The following is a 19,269-nucleotide window of genomic DNA, read 5'->3' on the forward strand; positions in this document are numbered from 1 at the left end:
GAATTTAAAATAGAGTTCCACTTTGATTTTGAAAACATTTTTATGACGTTTAACAGAAAGATCGTTTTTTTTAGTATTAGGTACACTAAAATGTTTTCACAACAATAAAAGACCATACAATTGACATTGAAAAAAAAATGTTTTCATAACCATATGTTTTTGTGTTAGCTGGGATGGTATGAAATTATAATCTAGAAACGAGTTATTCTTTTTTGTGTGTGTTTTGTGACATTATCCTGACCAAGGAATCTCGGGATAATTCCACCTGTAACGTGATTATGCGGAATTACAACACCAGCTACATGTATTTCTACTAATTGAAGTGCACATGCGCAGAAGTATCGTATCGTGGTGTTGAGGAACAACCTTTTACCCCTGCCAGCTGATTAACATCAAGAGTAAAACAAAATACCTGATTGGCTCGGCGAATAATCCTTTGTGAAACCATGACTTGAACATGAGCTTCTCAAGTATTTTGTGTCTTTATCGACAATTCGAATGACTCAGTACATGTTTCCCAGTATTTTAGATATAAATAAGAAAGTTTTAGAACATTTTAGCCTCTTTACGGTAAAAATTTACTTCGGCTCCCGAGATCATTAGCCAATGGAACTCACGCTCTCAACAGCTGGGGACAATAACAATGTTAAAAGGCCCTGCCATATTCCCATGTACTGTAGATCGACATAACTTTGTTATGGTCATTGTTATGGTTCGTGAGTTTACTGTGATGTTTAGGCATACTGTTGTAAATTTTGTCACCTTGGGCTTGCTATAAAAAGCGCAGATATGACGAGCAGCGTGAGGAGTAGAAGTGAGGTGAGTATAATAATCAGTAAATGTAATGAAAGTGAAAGGAAATTGAAATTTAAAGAGATAATCGATAATTTACTTGCCGAGGCCGAGCCTAGCCCATCATCACCTGATCACCATCGCGCGGTTCGTCTCGCCTAGCGCCTCCTGCCAGAGCATGCTAGGCAGCGCGCTGTGCTGTGTAATGTAGCCTTGTACTGCATAATTATTTCTGCACCTCTATTGCATTGCATGGAACTGCTCAGTGCTGGCATTGCGACTTTATGGCAGTCCAAGTAAATTCATAGATTTAAGAGGGTCTGCCATTTCATCATAAATTGGTGGCAAAATGAAAAGACTAGCCACTGGCACTAGGTTAACAATTAATAACATATTAGTAGTTTGTTGAATCATGAATGTTGTTTTCATGGTTTCGTTTACAATGATCTTGTACATGTACAACTACAAGCCATAATAAGTCTTGATTTTTGCCATGCAGCTCACTCACTCAGTGTGTGTGTGTGAGTGAGAGAGATTGGAAAATAATGAGATATCATAGATTACTATTGTGGTATCACTCTGTATCCATGCTATCAGTATCAATCAGATGTAATTATTCACATCTGGGGTTGACCAATGACGTAGGATAATGTCAGTCCTTTGCTTCAGCTTCCCTCTAAAAAACAAAATTATTAAACAGTATGAGTATCCACAAGGCCCTACTTACCAGACGCCAGTTTTCGTGTACATATGTATGATTACAAGATGCTGCATTTGTGATACTACAGGACACAAAGGAACCCTCTCGAAAACAAACAGCAAACAAAAACAAAACAATACAAAGGAATCCCATAGTCATGAGAGCCACACAGATCGATACACTGTAAGATTCATCTTGATCTGTTGTAAATACTTGAGCTGTGTCTCTTGGATGATCTACTTGAAGTGGGAAATGGAACATAGGAGCACATGTACAGGGGCCCATTGCAAAAAGAGTTGCGTTAAAACGCAAGCCAAATAATCAATCGCAGGTCCCAAATGCACGCTGTTGATTGGTTGAAAATCAAGTTGCGCATGATTTTCAGAGCGATTGATTGCAACTCTTTCTGCAACGGGCCCCTGAACAGCCAACCTACTTGTAGGCGAGGACTTGGAATGGTTTTGAAAGGGGGGGGGGGGGGGGGGACTGAGCCAAAGCAGGCGGGGGCTGCCCATGCAGAAAAAAAAATTATCAAATGGTAGTGTTTACATTTCTAAGTACATGTTTATGGAAAAATGCAGCCCCTCAGCTACTCTGGTAATTTTACAGTTATCATACCTTGGTAACAGGGCTCAGCAGCCAATCACAATGGAGGCATCCATCGTAGTTACATTAAAGGAGAATGAAACCATTGGAACAAGATAGCTTGTGTGAAAACAGAAAAATCAAAGAAACAGATCAACAAAAGTTTGAGAAAAATCGGAAAAATAATGAGAAAGTTATGAGCATTTGAATATTGCGATCACTATTGCTATGGAGATAGCAAATTGGCAATGCGACAAAGATGTGTGATGTCACTTGTGAACAACTCTCCCCATTACTTTAGTACATATTTCACTTGAATTGCCTCTTTTATCACATCTATCCATAGATCATGTGTTCTTTCTACATGAGGGCATGTAATACATATTTTTTAAGAATACATCATGGATAAATAGTTTGTATCATCATAAGAAAAAGCAAAAAGAGACATTTTGAGGGTATTTTATAGTCCACCAAAGGGAAAGTTGTTCATCAGTGACATCACACAACCTTGTCGCATTGCCAATGGGAGGATCTCCATAGCATTAGTGATTGCAATATTCAAATGCTCATAACTTTCTCATTATTTGTCCGATTTTTCTCAAACTTTCTTTATTCTTATTCTTTGATTTTTCTGTTTCTACACAAGCCTATTTGTTCCAAACGTTTCATTTCGCTTTAATGACAATAGTTGTATGTTTTGATGAAACAGGACCCAGATCTTGACTTTCCAGTACAAATCTATTCAAAACTCAGTTGCTGTTTACACTGATTACCAAATCTGGATGATGTTTCACAAAAAAGTAACTTAAAAATCTTAAGATTATTTTTCAGCCAGGAGTGCTCCTTTAAGCACCTCAAAACCCCAGGACTTTTCCTGAATTGGATCTTTTATCGAACAATGTCAGAAATGCCCCCATCTTTGGAAATTTACAAAATCTGAGCAAAATGATTGCTGGAGCCCACTTATGAAAGTCGGCACAAAGTCAGCGAGACTGCTGGAGGTGTTGGACTTGCTATCATTGCATTGCTTTTTTAGAGTGTCATCTACATACCGTATTTTGTACTTTGTTACAGACCATGCAAATATTTAACAGCAATTTTTTAACATGAGCCTTTGGGATACATGTATTCATCAGATTTTGTTCCTTTTTTGCAATGGCTGTTTTGCATACTGCACAGTAAATCTTGCAGAATTTTTTGTTAAATCTCATTTTGCACCACGTTTTTTAGTCAAATCTTACACTTGAGAAGTTGGGACACTGTACAATGTACAGTACATGGATTGTACATGACTTTGTACATGTATGTCTCATTTTCATAACTCTGGAGTTAATAAACAAGTGTTTGGTACTGCAAAATCGTAAAATAGCCTTAAAAACGGACATACTGAACAAGATATACATGTACATACAATTTAAGTGTTTGCTGAGGTCATTCATGCGATTTTAGCTTCAGCTTCAGTATGTCTGTTTTTAAGGCTATTTTACAACTCTGGATTTCAACAAGTTATACATGTACATACAATTAAGTGTTTGCTGAGGGCATCACAAAGATGAAAATGAGGCTTACTTAAAATCTAATACTATTTCAACAATGTTTTTGTTTACTTCTGTACCTTGGGTCTTAGGGTTTGCACATACATACAGGCCAGTATTCCAAAGTCTGGTTTAACTTGGGCCATTGTCTAACTCAGTCCTAAAATCAGGGGAAGCCAAAAATGTCAGAATGTTGTTAATGTTGTGTATGTTTCTTATGTTCATTGTGCTCTTTCATCATACAAAAATGCCAAAGAAAACCAAAATTATTCGAAGCTAGTTCTGAATGATTTGTGTTAGATGAGCTTACAAATTCAACCTGGAAGTATTCACAAAGAGTTTGGTGTAACTTAGTCACGCCAACACGCACGTCGTATTTAACGCATAATCCGATTGATATGTTTATTTTTGTAACATACATGTATATACGTGTATGTTGTGCCGGGTGGGGGGGGAAGGGGCAAGAGGGTTTTCATTGCTGTTGGACAGTTGACAGCATCCGTGAGAAGAAATGTGGAGAAAAGGTGTTTTTTTTTGCGAATAGAGTGTAAAAAATGCCAGTAATGAAAAAAAGGTCCCCTCTGTAAATCATGATGGCCTAATTTACACAAATTATAATAGAGAATGTAATAATTTGCTGAATAGAGTGTGCAAATCTGGGACATTTTAGGGGGACATAGTAAAAAAACCTGCATATAGAATGTCCTAGTGGTTACCTCCCCCCCCCCCCCCCCCCCCTGACATGCAAAAATATATCATTTGGGGGGGGCTACTTTTCACAACCGATTGCCTAAATTGGCAACATTGTATACATTGTAAGCTCTTATATTTAAGTAAATGGGAATTTGAGGGCAAAATTGCTCTGAGCCCCCATGTAATCCACCCTTCCCAGATCCATGTAGTGGGGGGAGGGTGAAATCAATATTTGTTTATATTGTGTGAATCTAAATTCCCAGCAAATGATTTTCAATTAATTCACATTTAGTGAATTAAGCACCCCATGATGTCCGTATACAGCACAATACAGACATTGTTCACTTGTATGATCATGTACCTGCAAATGCACTGTACTACCATGCACAAACTCAATGCTTACAGTTACATGTAGCTTTATTTTGAGAGTAATGAGCTTGAACATGGATACATGTACTTGTTGTTTTCTGGATGAAAGTTAAAGTACCAGCGACAATCACTTTGGAAAAAAAAAAGTTAATGGTTGGTTGTTAAAACATTTCCTTATGATCAGCTGATGTTTATGAAATAAAAGTGATGGGGAGGGGGAATACAGTAATAAACTGCTTTCATTGTGTCATAATGGGACATCATCTCATGCTTTGTAGAAGGGTTGTGTCTGTATCCACTTGGGTGTCTGATCTTACACCATCATGGCTAAAGCCATGAGGCCTTTTATCAATTTGGTATAATTACTATTTGATCCAATCATCACTTGGTCTAATTGTATTTTAATGTACATGTATGTAAATTGCCCAGATAGTCTAAGTATTGACACTTAATCTTCATGTACTTATTATTTTGCATTTAAAAAAATGAAATTTAGTTCATCAACAGTTCATTTGATAGACTATTGACTGTTTTTAGACTTGGTAGATGTAAGACAAGTGGTTAGGACCTACCTGGATATTGGGCAAAATGATCCATGGACTTAATAGCAAATACAGTATGTAGACATATTGGTTAATGGATGAACTGGGCCCGGTCTTACAAAGAGTTACGTTTGATCCAATCTATGGGTCAGTGTCAAATTTTTTTCTACAGGAAATTTGCGAAATGTCCTTTGTAAACAAAGGAGAACACACCAAGTTGTCAAGAAATCAATGAATTTATGGATAGGCCTATACATTCATATCTAGGATTTTTTATGAACAAACCTGCATTTTATATGTTGACTTTGCTGGCTTTCGATAGTTGCGATTGATCGGATCAATCACAACTCTTTGTAAGACGGGCCCCTGGTTGTAGATAAACTAGGATTACACCTTTTGGGATGGGACCAAATGGGTGTAGACCAAGTGGCAATTCACCCTACAGGTATTATGTATGCTTTGTCCTACAGATCAGACAAAGTGACCTTTTAACAATCATTGTACACAATGTAGTAATGTACATGTCCCTAGTTTCCTTGAGTTTTCAATTCATCATCTCTTTGTTCCCACAATATTTGTTTTAAAACTGGCTCAGCTATGTCTTGCATGCTTGCCGTCTGTCCATCTCTCCCTCTTCTCTTTTTCCTCTTTGTTTTAATTACATGTACATGGGCAATTCCACAGGTTGGTGGACATGAGCTTAAAAATTCAAATTCAATATTTTCTTGAATTTTTTAATACTTTAAGTCCTTCATACATGATAGTTTCAGGAACAAGAAATAAAAAGTTTATTTTCATATGTATACTTTGGAAAAAAAATGGTCAAAAGTTGTGCTTCCATTGTGTACCAAAATACAAGAAAAATAGTGAAAAATGAAATATGCCTTATTACCATTTTGTTGTTGCAACAACATACCACTTTATATATTTCTGAAGTTTAGAAGAGTCAAATTACTTAAAATACACAACCGCTTTTCAAGTAAATTTGTAGTACTCATTCAAAAATAAATATTGCAACCTGTTCAGGTGATGTAACGTGAGTAACCAAAAAAACTGACTTTGTTTTCTGAGAGAAAAATTCTTCACAGTTAATTGGTGGGATTTTAAATTCTCTTCCTTCAAACAATCTTTGACACAGTGATGACTATCAAAATCATTAAAAAGTACAATTTTTTTATAAAATTGATGAAGAAAAACTGTAACGTGAGTAACTTTGTAACGTGAGTAACCATCATGTAATGTGAGTAACCAGTAAAAATTATTCAGTTCGGTAACATTTTCTGTGGGATGTCAAGTTTTAAGTCTCATGGTTAGTTGTGAAGTTATTTTTTATTAATTAAAAGCAAAATGAGGGTACATCTCTTTGATGCGACTCTTTGTTCATCAAAATATCAGTGGTCATACAATCACACACAAAAATTGAATATTAGCAGAAGTATTCACAATGCGAGAGTGCATTAGTAAGACTTGGTTTTGATTAACCAAACTTTAAAGAGTGTTTGAACAACACATTGAATGCCCTTACCTGTAACCCTATCTAGGCCGGGGTATTTTGGGAGTTGATATGGCCCAGGGGTGGGGGGAGGGGGGGGCTCCCAGGCCCCCTTCAGATTTTGGCCATTGGCCGCACAATCACGCCGAAAATTTGCATGCAGGTTGTCTTGGACATAATCTACAATAATATTTCATGCAAATTGGTATTAAGCGATTAGGCTAATTTATGCATAATTAGTAAGCAAAATCATACTTTTCCCTCCTACTCTCTAATAAAGCTACAATTGTTCCAATTTTTGGTATAAAATCTCTTTTAGATGTTCCTAGCAATGAATTTTACACACATTATTGAATTTTTAATGACATGTGTGTTGTTAACCATACATGGACAAAATGTAACGTGAGTAACCGTAACGTGAGTAACCATATTATCTGCACCCCAAGTAAAAACCATGTGTTCTTTATTTTTTTAATTATATACAAAGTTTGTCTCCCTAATATACTTCTTTGAAATGGATATAATCAACTTTCATAAAAGCCTTGTATGAGGAGACTTTTCACTTATGTTGACTTTTCATTTTATGCATGTCCAAATCATGTAACGTGAGTAACCGACACATTCCAAAGATTTGCCAGGAGCATAATAGAATTTCCCAAGTTTTGTTTTTATACGAAGGATAGTCAGACTGTGTACTTTGTTGTGATAAGGAGATGTTTAGTTCCTATCAATAATAATGGAGTTACAGCTCCAAGTATGAGTCAAGGTGTCTCCAAATGTAACGTGAGTAACCGTGGAATAGCCCACATGTATATTGTATATCAGACCATTTTATAGTGCATGCTGCATTGTATACGTACTTTTTCCCCTTTTGTTTCTTGATTTGTTTAAGTAAATCTACAAGTGTATCATTTTTAAAATATTTTTATTCATTCATCATTAAAAATTCACATAAAAATATACATAGGAATATAGATATGAACCAACAAATCTGAAATCCCTCCTTCCTCCACTAAAATACATACATGTATAAGTACATATGCCATCCTGCCCCCTTTCATCTGTGCATTTTTTTTTCATTCTTGTTCCTCAACCAAGTAAGCAGTGTAGAAATAGAATCTGTGGATATATTTCTTGAAAGTTATGTCTTTTATCCCTTTCATTTACTAATCTTCTCTCCACCTCTCTCTTTGTATATTCATTTTTCTACCATCTATCTCTCTCCCTCTCTGCTCCACCTCTCTTTCTTTCTTTCTCTCTTTCTCTGTCATTCACTCTTGGTCTTTCCCTTTGTTCTGGGAACTCTTCCATTGTTCACTTAGGTTGAGTCACAACCAGAAATAGTACATTTGTAGGTACATGTACTCCCAGTGGCTAGATATATTTGTGGTCTCTCAAGATACAACATTTTGAGGTTTGAAACAGGAAGTATTCACCACATATCAAGCTGTTTGTGAACAGATAACATATGGACTGAAGAAATGATGAGTTTTAAACAAAGAAATTATCAACAGATTATTTCTGAAATTTCTTGTTTTTTTTTCTTTCTCCATTGTGAAATACGAGGTTTACTTGCTAAATTTAAGAAAAAAACCCAATGATTTCCATGAAAAGAAAGGATTCTGAATTGAAACTTATTGAAATTGTATTGTCTTCTCTATGAATATAACTACTTTTTCTGAAAAAAATAAAACAAAACTGAAATACCTATGCTGTTGCTAAAATAATTAACTTCCCCTCCCTGAAAAAAATCTGTTATTTTTGCCAAGATTCGTAACCATCATACATTTTGAAATAATTTTAAAGAAAGTTATTGGTCAAATGGGGCACTTATAAAAAAAAGGGGGGGGTGTGCTATTGGACACAAAATGGACAATTATAAAAAAAAAGCACTTCAAGATTTCAACCGGGCAGTTTTGTGTTTGGTAAAAGGGGCCATCTACATCCAAGTATCAGAACACAAAAGGAAACTGATACCCCTTTCATAAACACAATTACTATGAATTAGGCGGCTAATAGCAGCATAATTTGGTCGTAAAATTGGAGGAGGACAAGAGTTATCCGCATTACTCTGATGCTGCTATTATCCGCATAATAGCGGCATCGGGATAAGATTTTGAGTTTATGAAGGCATTTCCAAATAATGCGAATAATTGCCATGGTGCGGTCACAAGGTCACCCTTTTCCAACACAACCGCATCGGAGGGGGCGTGTCCAGTTGTCATGGCGATTATCCGCCTTTTTCAGGACGGGCGCTCATAAAAATAATGCGGCTTATTTTCGGAGTTTATGAACGCAATTTTTATTGAATTATCCGCATTACTCTTAGGCGGCTAATTAGGGTATTAATAAAAAGAGGAAAATGACCTAAACAAGACAAAAAGCCCCCACTTATTTTCATCTGTATCAGAAGGGGCAAGTTCCTTGACTAGAAAGCAGGCCACTCGAAAAAGTTAGGAGGGGGTAAAAAATTGGTTGAAACAGAAAAATATTTCAACCCCAAAATGCTCAAAAGAGCCCCTGAAAATCCCCATTCACTGTCATGTTAAAGCTTATCCAATGTCACAGATTTTATAGGCAGTTGGTTGGCAAAAGTAGACCCTGAAAGTAAAGAATTTTGTTTTTTGCCTTGGTTGAAACGGGGCGGGGGATGGGGGGGGGCACTCAGTATATAATGCATGGTGGGTATGTGCCGTGGAGGGGACCCCCATCTTTACACTCAAATTTCCATTCGAAGGCATAGCATTTTCATCTTATTGAGAAAAAGAACAAAGAAAGCTGCGCCAAAGCATAGCATTTTCTTCTTATCGAGAAAAGAGAAGAAAGACATCCGCTCCAAAGCTTCAGATATTTTTTGTTACGTCATTCCGGCCGCATTGATCCGCTATAATGAGCTGCAATTTTGGTGAAAAGCAGCCGCAGAGTGCTGTCCGACCATTGCCTCTGCGCGAGCGCACCCGGCGACTTTGCTGCCGGGCTAGCTGCATGCACGTATGCCAGTTCCATGGGGATGCATATACGCACTCACACGCAGGCGACCCGTTTAAGGACCCCCGTTTTCACAGACATTTGTAGTTCCGAAGCCCGCTGCGAGAACCCTCATTTTTACAATAAGCCCGCTCCAAGGCCCTTGTTTTTTGTCTCGCCCGTGGCACATACCTACCACTTTTTTGGTCGAGTACCCCCACCCCCCCCCGGGTTGAAATGTTCGCTTATTTCTTTTACTTCTCCCTTAAAAAAAGATTAAAAGAAAACAAAGGCCCAAATTTATAAAGTTGGTTTTGAAAACCATCTGTTGAACTTATGGTTTGTGCAGATTTCTTGTATAAATTACGCTCATTTACCAAGTACATAAAAAAATGTTCAAGGCTGATTTGCGATTTTGTCACATTGCGCCAAATTGACGCATGTTGCCATGGTTGAGTAAGCTATTTTGTTCAAAACAGTGGAGTCATGAATAGCATCAGCATTGGACACTTTTGTTTCGGCTGAACGAAGTTTGGCAGAGACCACTTATCCTGTTAGTTTGTTAGTCCGTAGGTCCGTTAGTCTGTCCTTTGATCCATTAGTCTGTTACAAAAATGTTAAAGTTTTTGTTTGACTTGCCCTCATTTCTTTTTCTGCATTAATTGTGTACAGACCTGGTACATATGATCCCTGGGTAATACCACTGTGTGTTCATGAGGATGATGGGGTAAAAAAATCATCTAGGGTCAAAAGGTCAAATAATATGAGGTCATGTCATTCTTTGTGTCTTGCCTGCAGTGCATAGCAGAGTAGTGTATCACTGAACATCTTGCCCGAGTTTCAGGTCACATGACATGACCGAGGTGGAATGTCATTTAGCGTCAATGAACATACTTGTAGTCGTACATGTATGAATGGTGTTTTTTGTGAATAATTATTCAGTAGTTGTCAAAGTCAGCACTGAGCATTGAATTGCGTATTGCAGGCGAGACTGCCAGAGGCATTCCACTTGTTTCATGCTTTTGTTCATCCTGCTCTCATTTCTTTATTTTTCCATTGAACAATTTTGATCATATTGGGTTCAAAAGGTCCTTGGATAATACCACATGGATGTTCGTGAGAATGATGGGGTCAAAGGTCATTTAGGGTTAAAAGATCATATTGCATGTTTTATTGAACACAAAATCAGGCGAGATGCACCACCTTGTTTACTGTACATGTACAGGCAGCAAAGTGTAATCTATAAAGGAATTTTGCAAATCACGGGTTCAACGTACCATTGGTTTTCAAAACCACCTTTTTGATTCTTAGCCAAAGTGTCTTGTTTACATGTTAATGAAATGAATGTACATGTTAGCACATTTTATGTACCTTTCATTGTCTCCCTGTATAATATAAAATTACTCCTTCATATCCACTGTAAAATCTGCAATGTAGATACTTGTAGAGCTTTTACGTTCACTGCAGTCTGAACCATGTACATGTTGATTGATTATTGATGGTATACCTCCATTAAGATTGTACATGTAGGGCTACATTTGTCCTTCATTATATCAGAAAGTGCTTACTCTACATGAATTTGTTTGAATTAATAGTGCTCATGTAAGCAATTGAAATTTTCCGTAATGTTCATTTAAAGGTACATTTACTGTTAACATTGTACTGCTTGATTACAAGCTCTTTTGATCATACATTACATAAAAGTATATGTCTACATCTTCAGAACATGTACATGTTCACATGAATCACACATTTTCAATTGAGTACATTTCCATTGTGCTGTAGGTTTGCAAGCATTCAAACCTCTAAAGGAAAGTAAACATATGAGTTCAAGTCGGGTTATTTACCTGGAAAGTTCATTTGATGTCATAGCTATGAAGTTACTTTTTACCTCCCTACATGGAGCAACTGTTTTGTGAGGCCCCAACCCCCTAAGGTCAGATTGCATGAATACTTGTAATATACACCACTCTCTGGTGTCCCAACTCAGCTGTTCCTGCACAGTTGTTTATGGTCTAGAATGGAATTCCTTTGTTGTTGAAATCTAACAAAGAACATCTTAAGGAAAAAACATGTAGAATTTACAGAAATGTAAATGAGGACTTTGTAGCTTTTGTACATGTAATGCCTGGAATTCGATTCTGCATACTATTACATACATGTACATGTATTTCATTGCTTACTGTACTTTAATAATCATGAAATATTTTATCATTTTATTTTCCAAGTACACCCAGATGACATAATTATTTATATTTTGTTGAGCTATCAAAATTATGATTATGATGATGATGATGATTATTATTGTTATTATTATCATCATCATCATTATTATTGTCATCTTCATCATCATCATCATCATTAAGAATGAATTTTTTGTTGCTATTATTGTTACCGTAAGAGGTGACTTTCCTCCAAACCAGTGGAGTCCTCTGAAAGACTCCTGTGTTGTGCACTAAACCTTTCTATGAAACAAGAAGTTGAGTATAAATTACAATGACAATTTGATATTTATTGTGGAATGGGAATGTTGAATGTGTGAGCCTTAATTTTGTTGAAAAGCAAAATAAAGTAGTTTTGTTGTCAATAATAAAGTTTTACATGATCTGAATATTGCATGCTGGTTCAGGTACCAATAACCTTTTGAACAAAGTTCTCAAGACTCAAGCTGATGCTCAACGTGGTTGTGGCTTGATAACTTTCAGATTTCCAATATTTATTTCTTAAAGTGGAGTGTAATGTAAGCCAGGCTTTCAAAATTTACGTAAAGACAGTGATGCTGTTCCATAAAAAAAAACTAAAGTCAGAGATAAAAGGTGAAATAACTTTGGGGCAAGAATTTTTTTTTCTCTGACTTAAAGGTCAAGTCCACCTCAGAAAAATGTTGATTTGAATCAATAGAGAAAAATCAGACAAGCACAATGCTCAAAATTTCATCAAAATCGGATATAAAATAAGAAAGTTATGACATTTCAAAGTTTCGCTTATTTTCAACAAAATAGATATATGAACGAGCCAGTTACATCCAAATGAGAGAGTCGATGATGTCACTCACTATTTCTTTTGTTTTTTATTGTTTGAATTATACAATATTTCAATTTTTACGAATTTGACGATTAGGACCTCCTTGCCTGAAGCACAAAATGTTAAAATAATGGAATTCCACGTGTTCAGGGAGGAATGAAACTTCATTTCACATGACAATGATGAGAAAATAAAAATATTTCATATAATAAAATACAAAAGAAATAGTGAGTGATGTCATCAACTCTCTCATTTGGATGTAACTGGCCCGTTCATATAACTATTTTGTTGAAAATAAGCGAAACTTTAAAATGCCATAACTTTCTTATTTTACATCCGATTGTGATAAAATTTTCAGTGTTATGCTTGTTGTATTTTTCTCTTTTTTATTCAAATCAAGTTTTTGTTGGGGTGGACTTGTCCTTCAAGTTTGTACTGAACATTTCACAGCAATGTATTGCTCTTGAGAACTTTGTATATTATATCCCAGGACAGTATTGAAAGAAAGTGAGGAACTGAGGATTATCCGTTTTTTCCTGAATATTGATTGCCTGAGTTTCAGGTCACATGACCAAGGTCAGAGGTCATTTAGGGTCATTGATGGACCATGACCCAGAGGAGACAAAGCATTGGAGGGGCACAGCATTGTTCACAAACAATACAGTGCCCCTCCAATGCTTTGTCTCCTCCGGGTCATGGTCCGCCACTGTTAAATACATGTTGGGGGAATCAACATCAAAATCTCGACCAACGTTAAGTTTTTGAAATTTCATCACAACTTTAAAAGTTTATGGATCTAGTTCATGAAACTTGGACATTAGGGTAATGGTGTATCACTGAACATCCTACATTGTACCTGAGTTTTGGGTCACATGAACAAGGTCAAAGGCCATCAGGGTCAACAAAATGTTTGTCATGTTGGGGGTAATTGTTGAATTGCCATCATAACTTTGAATATTTATGGATCTAGTTCATAAAATTTGGACTTATGGTATTAAATGGTGTATCACTTAAGATCCTGTTTTTTGGGTTACATGACCAAGTTCAAAGGTCGTTTTAGGGTCAACAAACTTTGGTCATGTTGAGGGTACATGTAAAACTTTGTTAAATTTTCACTAAACTTTGAGAGTTTATGGATCTAGTTCTAATCTTGGTCATAAGAGCGATCAAGTATCACTAAAACATCCTGTGCGATTTTCAGGTCACATGACCAAGGTTATAAGTAATATAGGGTCAACAAATTCTGGCCATGTTGGGAATATTTGTTGAATTGCTATTATAATCTTGAAAGTACTAATGGATCTAAACACAGCGCACGTAACAGCTGCACTGGTAAAGCCAGGGTAATTATGCTGCATATACATGTACTGTAGAGCGCTTAAAAACTTCTGACAAAATAAGTATTAAGCGCTATATAAGCAAGTATAATTATTATTATTATCTAGTTCAGAAAACTTAGACATAAGAGTAATCAAGTATTATTGAACATCCTGCGTGAGTTTCAGGTCACATGACCAAGGTCAAAGGTCAAGGTCCATGAACTTTGGCCATGTTGGGGGTATTGTTGAATTGCCATCATATCTTTAAAAGTATATGGATCTATTTCATGAAACAAGGATAATTTATGTGTAACAAGTATCACTTATTTTTTGCACAAGTCTTAGGTCACCTGATCAAGTTCAAGGTCATTTACAATGTTGGGCAAATGAATACAGTGTTTATTATATGAATGGTGGGTTTTTTGAGAATAATTATGCCATAGTCGTTTTCAAAGTCAGCACTGCTGCTATTTTGAATCACGTAATGCAGGCGAGACTGCCAGAGGCATTCCACTTGTTTTAACTTATTCCGTTCACTGTTGCCATGAAATTATATTTTTGGCCTTTAAGAAGGACATTTTTGTTGTCTTTGTCAGAATATGATCCAGTCTCACATATACACATTGATGGTTATTTTTGCATATTTGGTCCTTGTTGGAACAGAAGTAACCTGGTTCCTGATGAAATGACTAGCATTTCTTTTTAAATGTCGAATGTCCTCATAATAAAATGTAAATTGTAATATTTCTTCTTTTCAGATTCGAACAGATGAAGAGGCTATGATTAATCAAAGGTTACCCAAAGAAGATATACTTAGGTAAGTTGACAAATATCTTTGATAAATACTCAAAATTTAACACCCATTACTTTAAGGGTTATTTATCAACTTAACCAAAAGTGGTTTCCACCAAATACAGTCATGTAATATATTTATGTGAATGCATTGAATTGTGTCATAGGAATAGAAAAACATTTGTACAAAATATCTCTACCCATCAAGATAGCTCAAATAGCTATAATATATTTGAATTTGGTGATAATTCCATGCCAATAATAGACAGAGATTAAGTAGACAGTGGTACCCCTTCTCCCCCATATAATGAATTATACATAAACTTATAAACTACATGGCAACCTCAGGTAAGGGCACTTGTCAGTGATGTCTGCCATGTCTGGATACCCCTAATCACCTCCAATCATGCTCAAAGATTTAGTCTATTATGTATATGATGATAACCAAACAACATGATACACATTTAAATCCTTTGAACTGGTTCAGTGTCTAGATCCCTTTCTGTGAAAGTCATACGAATGTCCATCATATCAATGTGCAATTAGCAATAATCCAGCACACTATTAACCTAACACCATGTTTAATGAGCAAATGAACGTTATGTACATGTATGTCTTTTAAACTATGAATCAGATTGTGTTGAAAATCAGAATGATATAGTATATGGCTTTATTTCATGAAATACCAGAAATATTCTCCCAAATATTTTCCTAAACTCTTGGATTGTTTCTGTTATTCCATTCTGAGCCATCCAATATAATATAATGATCTTCTTTTATTTCACCATTGTTTTCTATTTCTTTTTCCTTTCTTTCTCAGGATATTTTCATATCTTGATGTAGTCAGCCTGTGTAGATGTGCGCAAGTATCAAAGGTAGGTTTTGTTAACATTCAACTAACACAAAAAATATTATACAAATAATGAATGTTTACGAGTGCAATGGACAGAATACTTCATGAGGTGAAAGATGAAATGATCCATCTTTCACCTCATGAAGTATTCTGTCCATTGCTTGAATGAAAAAAAATCATTATTTGGTTTATATGACACCTAAAAAATGATTTTTTTTTCATATGAAATTCATGAATTTTGATGCAAAACATGCGCACTGTTGGTGCCTGCAGCTGCAGTCTCGGTGCGCGAGTGCAATGGACAAAATCGTATGGATCCAAAATTGCACAGTTGATGACGTCATTGCAAAATGGGCTGAATGAACGATATCAAACAACCAATCAAATCACAAGGATCTATCTAGGTGTCATATAGGGGAAGGCGGGGTAAGTTGAGCATAGGGGCAAGTTGAGCCACCACCCCCAGGACAATAATGAATGAGTCAGATTTTGTGGTGGTGTCATGTATTGATGACCCATTACATAACCCTTTACCCAGAACCCAACCATATTGTTTTCGACTTTGAGACAAATAGTACTTTTTTAGACGGAAAATACAAATTTCTGCCAAAAAAGTGAAAAAGGGTGTAAAATATAGGAGTGCTTTTTACCCACACATGCCTTTCAAAAAAACAAAGAAATAAGAACAAAATTGTTAGTCCAGGTATGGATCTTCATTCTTGTCATAGCCTTTTAAATGATGGATGCATAAGAAATGTGTGGATGTGAAAATATTGCATTAAGTTCGGATTGGGGTACTTTGAGCCAGCCAACACGGGGCAAGTTGAGCCATGGTAATTCTGATGGTAATAAGAATGAAAAATTTAAAAAAAATGAAAAGCCATTGATATGCAGGCAGAAAGGTGTAAATTCACATGACAGTTCTTTTACTTTTAGAGGATGTTAGTATTTATAGAGAATTAGCAAGTGAAAAGACTTGAAATAAAAAATTGACATGCTGCATCTTCCTGCATACATTTTTAACATAGTTTTTTTGGCTCATTTTACCCCAAAAGGTGGCACAACTTACCCCACATATGGGGCAAGTTGAGCCATTTGACATCGTTTTTTTCAAAGGTCACAATGAGTTTCAGTGTGGGAGTAGAAAGTTATATATAGGTGAAAAATATTTTCCAAGAATCAAATTTAAAGGCAAGGTACTTATTTCTACAATATTATTAGTCATATAGATTCTAACATGCAAAATGCAAAAAGTGTCACAACTTATCCAACCTTCCCCTAATCTGTAATGTGTGCTAATGATGTAATGTTATGTACATACCAAAAGATCTGTTTTGTTTTGTCATATTTTCCTAGCCAAATAATAATGTTAAACTGGGTCCATATTCATAATACCTGAATAGATCTAGCTAATTATAACCTAATTCATTTTCTCAGTGCAAGAATGCCCTTAGCAAAACATTTTTGTGCAGTGCATTGGCGCAGAAATGCCCTTACACAATGCATGTGTGCTGCTAAGGGCGTTTTTGCTTGTATGCGGATGTGCACAAGTGTGGTGTTAAGGGCATTCTTGCTCGGACACGATGAATTATATCACAGTACACAACTGGGTTATTATGAATTTTGGTCTATATGATTAAGATTCTTGTCCTGAGGTTAGTTGGTGCATTTAAATGCTATATTGTCATACAACATTGTTATTCGACTTGCATTTATTTTGATTGCGGGTTGTAAGATAATATTCTGGGAAACTACATGAAGATCAATACATGATGTTTTGGCTTAAAGTAATCTATTTTCAATTAATTTGAAATCGTATGTAGAATTCTTAACCAAAATTCTTCCTTGGATGGCTTATAAGATATTTCGTAACATTGTATTATGCGCCACTCTGAAATTTAAATCGGCAATCAATAGCTAACAGAGAAATGACTCTACCTGTATTGAGCCTCTTCATGTGGGATCAATAATTGAGCTTCAAATGCAGTACACATCAGAAGTGTGGATCAAAAGATAGAAAAATCCTCCCAGTAACATTTATGACACCCCCCCCCGAAATATATTAGTGCTTGTTATATGTTATTTAATGAAAGTTTAAGATTTTGAATTTGTCATAGGCCTCTACTCACAATGTTAGACTTTCATATAATTGTTATCAGGCGTCGCAAATTACTTTATGTAAGGTTATTTGGTTATTTGAGATCAACTTTAATGAAAAATAAAGATTGAAGATTTTATCTTTATAATGAAATTATTTAATCAAATACCTGTAAGCCCCCCCCCTGCCAAAAATAAAGATTGAAGATTTTATATTTATGATGAAATTATTGAATCAAATACCTGTAAGTCCCCCTTCCCCCCCCCCCCCTGATGGGGGTGTGCCTCACAAAAACCTGCAATGGGGATCTAAGGAACTGACTAACGCTCGGTGTGAAAACTGGGTCTATGGAACGGGATCGCGGCACTGTAGATATATCACTTTGTATGCGCTTGCCATGCATGGAGCGGCTACTAGTTATATATACTAGGGAGTTGCAAAGCGGTGCTTGCGCTTGACAATTTTGGCAGGGCTTGGGAACTAAGATGTCTCATAACGGGGGTCTTGCGAGTGGGGCTGGGCGGCTTCTGAACTGAAATTTTGTCATTTGTAGTATCTAGAGAACTGAAAATTACATGTAGGTCTGAAAGGGGGGGAGGTCATCAAAGCAGCATGTTCCTGTACCATCAATATATTTGGGTGCCCCCCCCCCCCCCCGGTGGGGTTCAATACAGTGTTTCTCTGCATCCTCTTCACCTTCTTTTCAATCATTATCATCTGGCTTTTATCCCCTCATCTACAGCGCTACTCCTTTCAAAGTACTGAACATAAATCTCCTACTCATACCTTCTTGATCCTCCTATGCGGAATATTTAGTTGATATGTGTAAGAGAGTGGTATTTCTGAGGCTTTCTATCTTTTGCTACTTCTGAATTTTACATGATTGATAATACTTGGAAATGGGGGATGCATTATGCTGCTTTACATGTGAAGTATACGATGCTTGTATAATATACCCTGCACCTGCATCGAATGACCAAACAGAGAAGTGACTTTAGAATATTTTAATAGTCAAGCAAGATAGAGTGATATCATCTCTAGAGTTTTAAGCTTGAAATAAATGATATGGATGAGATTCTCAAACCGAAATCTAAGAGTATTCTACAAAATGTAACAAAGAAGTTCCCCCGTCCCCCCCAAAAAAAAAAATGCTGGAAAGGTTTAATCTGATACTGTTAGCTGTATATGCTCTCGTTGTACTCGGTTGATTCATAATTCATTTGTTTTCATAGAGTGGTGTATTTCTGCCTCTCTTTCACATTCTTTTGAAAATAATAACCCTTGCAATTTACATTTCATTTGTGAAAGATACTTGACTCTTAGTTTCAACATTTCTAGTTTGAAGTTTTTATTTTTGTAGTCTTTGTACATGTACACCTGTAGTTGTATTATCATTTTTGTCTTAGTACATAATTACATGTGGTTTGTATATATCTAAAGCAAGAATAATAAATGCAACGTAATTTATAGTAATTAATACAATGTTTTTAATTGCTGCATACTATCAT

At 36.0% G+C, this 19,269-nt stretch overlaps 1 protein-coding gene across 2 annotated transcripts in view; it reads left to right on the forward strand.

The window, feature by feature from the left end:
* Nucleotides 1-363: 363 nt before the first annotated feature.
* LOC121411290 (F-box/LRR-repeat protein 20-like) overlaps nucleotides 364-19,269 on the forward strand; it is a 38,899-nt gene continuing 19,993 nt past the window's right edge. The window contains exons 1-3 of one of the 2 annotated variants that reach the window (XM_041603934.1): nucleotides 364-819; nucleotides 14,777-14,835; nucleotides 15,631-15,685. In XM_041603934.1, the coding sequence (XP_041459868.1) occupies nucleotides 790-819; nucleotides 14,777-14,835; nucleotides 15,631-15,685 (144 nt within the window). In that variant the 5' untranslated portion in view covers nucleotides 364-789. The remainder of the gene's footprint in view (nucleotides 820-14,776; nucleotides 14,836-15,630; nucleotides 15,686-19,269) is intronic. The other variant, XM_041603933.1, reaches the window with a different exon arrangement.

This window comes from Lytechinus variegatus, chromosome 3 (genome assembly GCF_018143015.1).
Source record: "Lytechinus variegatus isolate NC3 chromosome 3, Lvar_3.0, whole genome shotgun sequence".
Lineage (NCBI taxonomy): Eukaryota > Metazoa > Echinodermata > Echinoidea > Temnopleuroida > Toxopneustidae > Lytechinus > Lytechinus variegatus.